This window comes from Octodon degus, unplaced genomic scaffold (genome assembly GCF_000260255.1).
Source record: "Octodon degus isolate 3935 unplaced genomic scaffold, OctDeg1.0 scaffold00037, whole genome shotgun sequence".
NCBI lineage: Eukaryota > Metazoa > Chordata > Mammalia > Rodentia > Octodontidae > Octodon > Octodon degus.
The window spans coordinates 3,632,506-3,643,738 of NW_004524613.1; the positions used below are offsets into that span (position 1 = coordinate 3,632,506).

General features: G+C 42.5%; 1 protein-coding gene and 1 pseudogene across 1 annotated transcript; both read right to left on the reverse strand.

Annotated features, from left to right (window-relative positions):
• Positions 1-4,688: 4,688 nt before the first annotated feature.
• LOC101586890 lies at positions 4,689-5,350 on the reverse strand (annotated as a pseudogene).
• Positions 5,351-7,515: 2,165 nt separating this feature from the next.
• Positions 7,516-8,407, reverse strand: LOC101587285 (FUN14 domain-containing protein 2). Its single transcript, XM_012514703.2, has one exon. The coding sequence runs from the start codon at positions 8,369-8,371 to the stop codon at positions 7,916-7,918; it is 456 nt and encodes a 151-aa protein (XP_012370157.1). The 5' UTR covers positions 8,372-8,407; the 3' UTR covers positions 7,516-7,915.
• Between the last annotated feature and the right edge of the window lie 2,826 nt (positions 8,408-11,233).

Sequence of the window (11,233 nt, forward strand, 5' to 3'; positions counted from 1 at the left end):
CCCCTCAAGGCACAGCTCTCACCTCTGAGTCCAGAGCAGTTGCTCCAGTAGTTGCCATGCCTGACTGGACAGAAGCAGGAGTCCAGGAAGAAGTGGAGGAATCTCTTTCTCTCCAAGCACAAAGTAGAATCTACACCTTGTATCTGCCTCTGCACCACTGACCAGTCCTAGCCTATGGCCATGCTTCACTGCGAGGGCAGCTTCAAGGAGTCATCTCTGGCTGGAAGCCCAAGTGCAAAGCTAAAGCTTGGGCAGGGAGGACAAGAACAAGCTGGGCCATAGCTAGCAGTTCAACTCACAGGCAGGGAGGACACCAAGAGGCCCTGAATCATGGCTTTTTCTTGCCTATCAGTCCCTTACCACTCAGTCAGCAGACAGGTTCAAGTCATCAAAGCAATTTTTCAGCAGTGTGAGGAGGTGACATCTACTGGGACTCCCTGAATGTCAGGCCTTGGTTATAGCTTCTGGCTCACTAGCTCATTTTATACTCCCAGAGCCAAGTGAATGAGGTTTTCCTATTAATTCCATTTGGCAGGTAGAAAACAGAAATTGTGAGGGGTCAAGATCCTTGTCCAAGATCACAGTGCTAGAAAGTGGCAGGTGACTCCCACTCAGACCTGTGGGCTCCTGCTGTGTGCCAAGTAGCACACAGTGGAAATATGCCAAGCAATGCCCTAGGTAAGAGGCTCACTGTTGGGCCATGGGTGTAAGGCCACTTTATGCTATCCTGCTGGTTCTAGGAATCCCTGCCAGAAAACAGGCTCAATCTGAGGCAGCCTGGTTTCCCAAGGCATGCAGAACAATGGGGTGTTTCTTGGCATGAGGGCAGGTCCTTAGGTTTAGACACCCTCCTGAGAGAACAGTGCTGGGTTCCTGAGGGCACATCTGGTTAGCATGAGGCCAAGCTGCATCTCACACAGGCTGTGCGAAGAGGCAAGGTCTCCTCTCTGCAGGGCGCAGGGGAGAGCAAGGCCAACACAGGGACTAGGGGAGAATAGCATAGTAGGTATCTCATTTGGCCTGCGAAATGTGCAGGGCAGTGACCTGGAGCCATCTATCTAATGGCAGGGGAGGTGACAACAGAAGCTCTGATGTCCAGCATTCTTTAGTTTCCTAAAGAGCCCAGAGGAGAGGTCAGGGAAACTGTGTCCAGCATTCCCAAGAATTCAAACCTGCTTTGCCACTTGCTCCAAGTGACTCGGATGAACCACTTTGCTACTATGAGTCCCACCTCCTTCAAGAATTGGAGTGGTGATGATGGAAGGAACCCATGTGCAACCGTAAGGCAGCCCTTCCTGATGGTGGCAGTGTCAGGAAGGTGGCACAGCTGGAGACAGCCTGGAGTGAGACAGATTCTGAGCTGTGAATGGAGGGGCCTATGGTGAAGAACAGCAGCATTTCATGGGACAGAGAGGTTCGCCTTGGTCCCTTCCCCTCTGGCAGGGGGATGACCGAGTATTCAGGGCTGACAATGGGAGGGGCATGAGAGTCCTGGAATAAAGACAAGTGTTACCTGGAGAAGAGAGCCCAGCTTCAGGGACCATCACCCTTTACACAACATAGAAGGATAGAAGGGGACAGGTGATATCCTCAAGAGGGTTCACAAGCAGGCCTTCAGTAAGGGCTGGATCCATGGGCACATCAGGGAGCCTGGGGAGGGAAGGAGAAGAGGGCAGGAGGCTAAGAACAGGAGGTTGCCCATCTGGCGATGCATAGAGAGGCTCACTTCCAAGGGTCTTCTAAGGCTCAAGGATTCAACCTCAGTGGAGTCTTCTCAGTCTGAAATCTGAGCCTGAAGGTGCCTGTTCACCTAAGCCTTGGAACATCAGAATCTACAACCTCAAGAATGTACAGTGCTAAGATCCCAGGGTTTTGGAAACCTTGACTTTTGGAGTCCTGGCATTTTAAAGAGTCCAGAGTTGCTCAAAGAACTGCTCAGCAGCTCTCTTGGGTCCACAGACCACACAGCTCTCTATGGGTTCCCAGTTAGCAGGTCTGTAATGGGCTTGGAACTCTGCATTTCTACAAAGCACCTGGTGGAGTGTGGAGCTGGCCTGAGGACCATACTGGGAAGATAAAAATTTTCCCCTTTGTCACAAGTCCATCTGGAACATTCTTGATTTATAAACCCAAATTCCCTAGATCCTCTGAGGATCAGTTGACTCAGCAATGTGTGGAACATTGATCCCAGGTACGTGCACATGTGCTGTGTGATTTTAAGTGATGCACAAATGAAGAAAAGAAATCCACTCTTCTATAGATCTGTTTCTTTCATTAATTATATGGTATGATAAATGATATTAATTTTCTATATATTATATAAATAGAATTTCTTTTAAAATAAATGCATTATAAATCCCAAGTGCATTTGCCTTTTAAGTATAGTTATTTAGACAAATTATGTTCATTAAAAGAAAATACAAGCTGAAGAGCCACAGTGGCAGTGCAAGGACACGGCAGAGGACTCTGGGGTGGGACCCGCTGGTGTCCACAAATGTCAACTACTTCCTGCCCTCCAGGCTGAGTTATGGAGGAAGAGGTGGCTCTCCTTGACTTCCCAAAGAGTAATTCAAACCTCTGACAGAAGTCTCTAGAAAATAAGGCCTGGCCTACAGATGCCACAGCAGCCACACACCAGGGCTGGCTCTGGCCCCAAAGAGAGAGGGATTCACTCCCTTCTGAAGCAGAGGGAACAGCGCTCTTTTGGACCCCACCGTGCATTCCACATCCCTGCTGAGCAGGTGGTTAGTTTTGGAAGAGACAGGAAGATAGAAGAATTTTACTATTTGTTTTTGTACACTTTTTTCTATAGTTTTATTGAGAAACAAACAGCAATGAGACAGTTTCAAATCAAATTGGTAGGACAGTTTCAATAATTAACACACTGCATACATTCTTCCTAGTGGTTAATTGCAGTTTTTCTACACTTTTTAAAAATTAGTTTTTCTTTTCCTGTCTTATTAAGGTCTTCTTTAAACTTTAGTTTAATTTGGTCTTTTTTTGTTTTCTGGAATTATTTTTTCTACTTTTATTCTCTCTCTCTCTCTCTCTCTCTCTCTCTCTCTCTCTCTCTCTCCCTCCCTCCCTCCCTCCCTTTTCTTTCTTTAATAACTTAGATTTATTAGCTTTATATTTTCATCTACTTGTCTTCTAACACTCTTTTGCCAACTATCTTACTCGATTTTATTATACTTTCCTGCGAGTAAGCATAAGCATCATCTTTTCTCTGCATGGTTCACTTCAATTCTCCTCTGCTTCCTCCTCTATTCTTTCCCTCTTCTCCCTCCAGTTTCCAAAATTTTGGTGATCACCTTCTGCCCACAAACTTCACTCCTACTATGCAAAACCTCACTCATCTATCTTTTATTATGCTATAATCAGTTTTTCTCTACTGTATGACAACACTGTGATTGTTTGGGATCATTATCATCACCATAATCCAACCCAAAAGGACTGGGTCCTGCATCAAATAGGTAAGAGCTTCTTATTCTCAACACATTGAGAAGGTGGATTCTTTGGATAGACACAAAGCTCAAGAATCACATACATCTAGAGGCTATCCCAGTGGAACAGCCTTAATACTAGTGATAAAGTTATTTACTATATGGAACCTATAAGCACCAACACATAAAACAAAACAATACAAAAAATATAAAACAGAAAATGACAAGACACAGAAACAAAATGCAACCCCAAACTTCTAGCCCTCCCAGAACAATCACAAAGCACAATAAAATAGAGGAATTAAGAAGCCAGCCACTGGAACTTTCTGAAATAGTAGTAACAGAAGTGAAAAAAAACAAATGGAACAGGCTATAGAAAAAATAATCTCTATGGTACAAAAGGAAATGATGATCATGGGCTGGCCAGATAGCTCACCAGACTAAAGCACCTGCTTAATCAGAGCACAGCGGCTGGGGTTCAATCCCAGGCATACCATGCTAGCCCTGCCCCTGGGGGGGGGCAACTGAGATGGGCGTGGTGGCCTGTGCCTGTAATCCCAGTGTTTGAGACGCTAAAAAGGATCACTATGAGTCTATCTGTATAGTAAGACCCTGTAGACCCTGTACTAAATACAAAGAAAGAAAGAAAGAAAGAAAGAAAGAAAGAACTATCAAAATGAATGATGTTAAAGAAGACACAAATTTTTAAAAAGAGGAGCTCAAGAAAACAATAGAAAACATGAAAGCCCAAAATAAGAAAGAAATAGAATATTCAAAACAGATCACATCAAAAGTTCAGGAGACTAAAAACACAGCAGATAGAATAAAGGTAAGGATAGAATATCAGATCTAGGAAACAGGATTGTGTCCAGTGACCATGAAAACAAAGATATCTTGAAAATAGCAACTGGGCTGGTGAGATAGCTCAGCAGCCTAAAGCACCAGCTTAGGCAAGTGCAGGGACTGTGATTCTGTTATGGGTTCTCAACACAGAAACCAGACCAAAATCTAATTATTAAATTTTACAAGTCTTTAATACCGGGCCCAGGACCACTTGACCATACTCACACAGCAGAGGACAAACGGAGAGAGAGTCTTAAAAGTACAGAGGTTTTATAGGTAAAAACTTTTTTTTTTTTTTCATCCAATAAGTTATAACTTTATTAGTGATAGAAACAGTACAAATTTCAAACCAAGCTGCAGTGACCTTTTTGGAACACCAGAAAAAGCCCTCCTTTCCATTGATTACATTGTTAGTTCCATAATAGTATTTACAATATCATTACTGTTGTTCTTCAGTGCTTGGACTGCCTTTGCCCTCGACACATTTGCTTGTGACATAACCAGCTCTATGTCCTTAACTTCCACGCCTGTTTCATCAACCTCTTCCTCTTCACTCTCCTCTTGTACAGTTGGAGTCTGTATTTTCTTGAATGTTTGAGACAGCTTCACCTTGAACTTTGAATTTCTCAGCAGCTGCTAACTGTGCTTGCTGAGATAAATCCTCAATCTTGGCTTCCCCAAAAACTATGTAGGTATCTGAAGCTGGGCTCTTATAGACATCTGGTTTTGTAATGACAAAGAGGATATTCCTAGACTTCCGAATAGTGACTCTAGTAACTCCTGTAACCTGCTGAAGACCCAGTTTGGACATAGCCTTCCGTGCCTTCTTCTCACTCCGACTCTGTTTTGCTTTACTGACTGGTTCTTCATCAATTTCAGCTGCTGCTGCCAGCTGGGCTTGTTGTGTGGTTGCTTGTGTGGAATCTTACTCTTCGAGCTCTGGTACTGATTCATCATTGTCAGATTCTGTTCCAGACCCTAAGAAGACAAAGAGGTGTCTCAGCCTGGGGCTGTGGCAACTCCTACTCGGTAGCAGGGACGGTTTCTGTGGCTTCACTGGGCATTTTGTGCGGAGAACGCGGAACCAAGATGGCGGCAGAAAGGGGCTAAAAACTGTATCTTGTTTGGCAAACAAATTTGTCATTTAACATAGAACAGTACCTTGAGGAACAGCATGACCATTACTCAGCATATATATATTTTTTTCTGGGAGCTTGGGTGCAGCCTCTCGGCTTTGTTGTCCCCTTTAGTTTTCCCTTTGGTGGCATTTTAAACATAAAAGAATGCTAACCTGGCATTGTCTAATTCTTGTTTAAGGTACACCTGTGTACAGTAGTCTTGATTACCATAGCAACACTTTTTAGTTGGTTTTGTATACTTAGAAACATTTTGACCTTTACTTTGATTTATTTTATAAGCCCATTCTGCTAACTCTTTCTATTGGTGATTTATCGACGGTACACCAAGCCTCCTTGCGGTCGTACAAGGAAGCAGTCACAGAAAGTTGAGCAAAGTAGTTTTTTACATTTAGTTTTACATTAAATCATTACATTAGTTTCACATTAACCATTTACATTTCCCACTGTTTTTTATATGATTTAAATCCTTTATTTAATCTGTCAAAGGTTCATAATTTGATCGTAATACCATCGATTTTATAGACTGTACTCAGTCTTGTATATACAAACAGTTAATAATGTAGGGTCTTACAGCTAGGTCTAATACTAACAATATTAATGGGCAAGCTAGAGCAGAAAGGAGAGTAGTTAACCAAGGAGACATAGTGAATAAATTTTTATACCAACTCTGATCTTGTCGGTGTTGTTTTTTCTATCTTGTAATCCTTTTTTTAACTTGCTAAGACTATCTCTAATTACTCTAGAATGATTTGTGTAAAAACAGCAAGCTTTTCCTAATGCCAAACAAAGACCCCCCCCCTTTTAAAAACAGGAAGTTAAGTCCTCTTCTATTTTGGAGGACCATTTCAGCCAATGAATTTAGAGAACTTTTTAATTTATTAACACTCTGTTTTAATGTGGCCAGATATCTGTTAACTTTTTCCCTCAATTGGTGATAATTTATATCTCTAGTGATTAAAGCTGTGGCTCCTCTTAAAGCTGTGGAACCGGCTACCCCAAGTCCCACAAAAATAGGAACCAGGACTGGAACCCGGCGGGGGCAACTGAGGCTATTTATGCCAAGATGTTGTCAACCTCCTTTTTCCGAGTAATAATATACTTGTGGGAAAATATGACTAAAACACATGACTCAGGTGGATCTAGAGTCATAGAGTTTAGAAACAAGCAGGGTGTTATGCCACTTGTACAAGCAAACAATGTTTCCTCAGGAGCCACTAGGTGTTGGTTTAAAGGATAAGTTGCATTTGCAATGGTTATAGTGGTATTACACACAGAATTATATTTAGATGAGCTTATAAGGTAAGAGGCAGACACCAAGCATAATCCCTGTCCTTATAGGTCACCTAAGGTAAGGGATGGTTTGTGCCCCCACCAACAAGAGGGCTTGGCCTCAAGGGAAGTTGTGTTAACAAATGAAGATGAATTAAAAGCAGCTAACCCCACATAATATGGGGGCTCAGAATTTAGGCAGAGCCAATGATCAAATGTCATGTTTGGGGAGGTTTTGTTAAGCAACTGGAACATCAAGTCTAGGGATCGGAAAATAGGGTTCCCAGTTAGGCCCAAAGGGGGTCTGATGGGCGGTTATTGAGTGAGGAGGTTGTGCTGGGGCCAGGAAGCTTAGTAGTCTTAAGGGGAGAAGCTTGTAGAGGCAAAGCAAGGCTATTTAATGCCCCAGTAGGATGGAAGGATGCATTTCCAGGGTCTGGACTCTTTTGTATAGTGAAGGCGACTCTAGGATCGTGTCCTGTGACATAGGTTCTAAGGCCCCAATCATTTCCTCTAAGCCACGATCTATCAGTGCCTTGTTTGACCTTTATTTTTAGCTGGTTGGTTGTGGGAATCCTAGTTATACTCAGTAAGGGGTCTCTGTCTACCCAAGGGGCAATAGTCTCACATTCCCAGTTCTAACAAAAGACCCCTTTATCTTTTGTGGTGTCTCCACAAACATAGTAGCTATGTATGCTAGGGCATAGATAGAATGGTGGTTGTCCTTGACAGGCCCATTTTATCTTATTTTGTTTATATTTAAAGAGGCTATACAGCGAGACAAGGAACTTGGGGGACTGAGTAATAGTATTTTTTTTTCATGCTTAACGGCAAATGTATTCAGTTCCTTTCCATGCTGCACATAAGGTGGCTATGTGCTTCTTTGAGGATCCTAACATCCTTCATGGTGAATGATCTTGCAGTGTGTTCTGATAAGTATCTTAAAGAAGGGAAAAGGAACATATTTGCTGACCTAGGGTTGGCCAAGCAGGGAGTGTACCATGAACATAGCTAATGTCTACTGTCTCTTCCGTCACTTTCGAGCTCATGATAGGGCCAGTATTAACTGGTAGCAACAGATGCCTAGAGAAGCCATTCAGATCTGTCACAACAGGGAGGAAGGCACAGGAGAAGAGCAGGGAGACATTTGATGCCCTATTATGGAGTGTAGGCTGTCCGCTGGAGGGAAAAAAACAGAAAATAGAAATACAGTTGTTCTCCTTAGGATGCCATGCCGAGCAGAAAGCCTCCAAAAAATCCTCCAGTCACAACAACATTCTTCTTCACAAATGACACAACCTCCTCGGCTTTGCTCTTGACCTCGGTTGTTACCTGGTTGCTCTTCCGAATCTTCAGCTGCTCTTTGGCTTTTTTCATGTCTGTCTCTACTCGCTGCCAGTCGACTTTAATATATCCAGTGTGGTTTTCAAGCTGAAGGAGAAAAAATCCACCTCCAACAGCTGTAGCAGCCAACTTTCCAACCTTCTGGAATATGAAACCAGTACACCATCCTGTGACACCTCCAATTAACAGCTGGGTTGCCACACTATACTTTTCAGCAGAGGGTCCAGATTCTTGCCCAAATAGCTTGCGCCACCATGGCTGCTTTTTAGCAAATTCTGCAAGGTCCAGTGCCTCAAATTTTCCTTCAAAGTTTCCTTGACTGGACGCCGCCATTTCGGCGAGCTCGTCTCGCGAGGTTCCTCGCACAGGCTCGCTCAGTAATAGTATTTTTTGCTAATTCTGCTCTACCTAGAGTTTGAGTCAGCCACTACGTAAAAGTGATGGGGGAATGTCAGGCCTCAGCTAACCCTATCAGGAGCCAATAGAACCACAACTTATCTGTTTAACTTTTAAGGATCAGCAGTCTTTTGTAAAGTCTACTTAACTGTCAGTCCACCAAGGTAGGCTTGATGTAAGAATAATGGATCTAATGTCTTTTTTCTGCAACCTGGACTGCAGTGGGAGTGCTTAAGACAACAGGGTATGGTTCAATCCAGTGAGGTCCTAGCATAGACGGATCTCGTTTCTTGATCCACACTAGGGAACCAGGTTCAGCTGCCAGAGGGGTGTCGGTTTCTTTGGGTTGTGGGTGATGATGGCAGAAGAGGGATTGAGTAGCCTGCAGTGTAAACTGTAGAGCCTGCAAAGACTTAATAAGTTCTTGATTAGTAATGATGTCAGGATTTTCTCCCCCAATTTAGAAATAAAAGGGGGAACTCTTCCATACATAGATTCAAAAGAGGTTATACCTTGTATATAGGGAGTACAATGGGCCCTGAGTAAGGCAAATGGAAGGAGACTCACCCAGTTTTTGCCAGATTTAATCCCTAATTTTGCAATAGTTTTTTTTAAAGTTTGGGTTTGTTTTTTTTTTAAATCTGTCTTGAACTTCAGGGTCTGTAAGCACAATGAAGTTTTTATTCTATTTTTAAGGATTGAGACAAATCTTTGGTTACTTGGGCTATGAAAGCCAGGACATTATCGGACCCCATAGTTAGGGGCAAGCCAAATCGGAGGATGATCTCTGTCAATAGTTTTTTTGCAACTACCAGAGCAGATTTAGTTCAAGTGGCAAATGCCTCAGACCATCCAGTAAAAGTATCTACCAGAATGAGGGGGTACATATTCTGTAGGGACTTAAAGTTCAACATATCAATACTTGATGAAAAATACCTGTTCCATATTATGCCTAAGATGTTTGATATGCAGACAGTGAGGTTAAGCTTAACAGCCTAAGTTGTATGGTAATAACAATAAGCTTGTCTTCTGGATGGTTAACAACCTAAGTTTGAAGACCAAAGTTAGAGAAAAAGGAGGGATGCAAGGAAAGTCAACATTTTGGCCCTAGCCTTTCAAAGTCAATTAAGACTCAGGACATACGAGAACTTGTACTGTAACGTCATGTAACTCAGTAGTGTCCCAAATTTTCTGACCAAGGAGATTATGGGGCCAAAGAGGAAAGTGATCGATGATGTAGAGTGTGCCTAAGGAGAGTCACTTGAAGAGAAAACATTCTCTCAGGCTTTCACAAAGAGCACATTGGCCAAGCATTGGCCGTGACTCATCCACATGGCTGACACTGACAAAGGTTCTACAATCTGAGGTACAGGATCTCAGGATAAATCCTGAGGGGATTTCACTGACCTTATCAGACCCAAAAGCTACAACTCTTGTTGCATAGGTCCTGCTTTACCTTGGTCTTAACCATCCAGCAGAAAAGTATAAAAATGAAATATAAGAAGTAAAGCCATGCTGTTATGTTGAGCTGTAGTGGACTCAGGTCAACAATTTCTGACATTGCCAGTCAAATGGAAGACCCAATACTATTATGGGCTACTGGACTCTTTTAGAATATTTAGCTGAGTTAACATACCTATAATATTCAAATAACGGAACTTAACAAAAAAAGGGGATACAGATGAATGTCCATTTTGTATCTGTGTATTCAAAGTGGTTAGGATAGATATATAGTTACATTCTCTTAATGAATAGAGTGATTTGTTCTAATGGTGTTTGTAAATAGGGTATCATGTCCACATCTTGTACAGCAGTTAACCACTAGGAAGACTGTATGCAGTGTATTAATTATTGAAACTGTCCTACCAATTTGATTTGAAACTGTCTCATTGCTATTTGTGTATCAATAAAATTATGGGGGAAAAAGAGAAAAAAAATAATGAGGAGATAGCAGTATCCACCTTTTCCTGGACCCATTTCTGTAAATCAATTTTCCAGTGCTCCCCAGGTGACATACCTTGGCCTTATTGTCCTTGCTCAGGAGTAACCCTTCTTGGATTTATGTGAGCACACTGAAGGCAGCGTCAGCTCACCTCCTTTGTTAGATGATTTAATTTGGGTATGAAGTAGGATCTCCTCAGCAGCTCAGCCAGTTTATTTTCTCCCAGATGGGTTCCCTGATGGATCTGTTGAACAAGCTGTCAACCAAGTGCCTCAGGGAGGAGGACATGTCCATCTGGCAGTTTGTGCCAATTGTTATGTAGCAAGGTTGTCTTTAAACTTCTGGCTGAGTTATATCAGAGTTATATCAGAGTCTGAATAGCAAAGTTTATCAAGTACTCTTGGAGGTAATATGGGGAGTTGGGCAGGTGGTGGCCCCACTGGTTTTAAGGCCACCTCCCTAGCAGTCATGTCAGCTAAGGCATTTTCTTTGGCTAATGGAGAGTTATCTTTTTGGCATCCTTTACAATGTATCACTGCCACCTTTTCTGGTAACCAAACAGCTCCCAATAAGTCCAATATTTTTTGTAAATTTTTGATCCTGTGTCTACCCATGGTTAATAGGCCACGTTCTTGATAAATGGCACAGTGTACATGCAGAGTGGAAAAAGCATACCTACTGTCTGTGTAGATATTGCTTTTTTGTCTTGTCCCCATCAAAGAGCTTGAGTCAATGCAATTAACTTTGCTCATTGTGCTGATGTTCCTTGTGGCAAAGGTTGGGTCCATATCACCTAGTCATTAGTGACCACTGCTGCTCCAGCATACCATACGCTGTCTTGAATAAAGTTGTTCCCA

What these genes read in the sequence shown, in the direction of transcription:
- LOC101587285 (XM_012514703.2), bottom strand. Translation starts at nt 8,371, where the DNA reads ATGGCGGCGTCCAGTCAAGGAAACTTTGAAGGAAAATTTGAGGCACTG.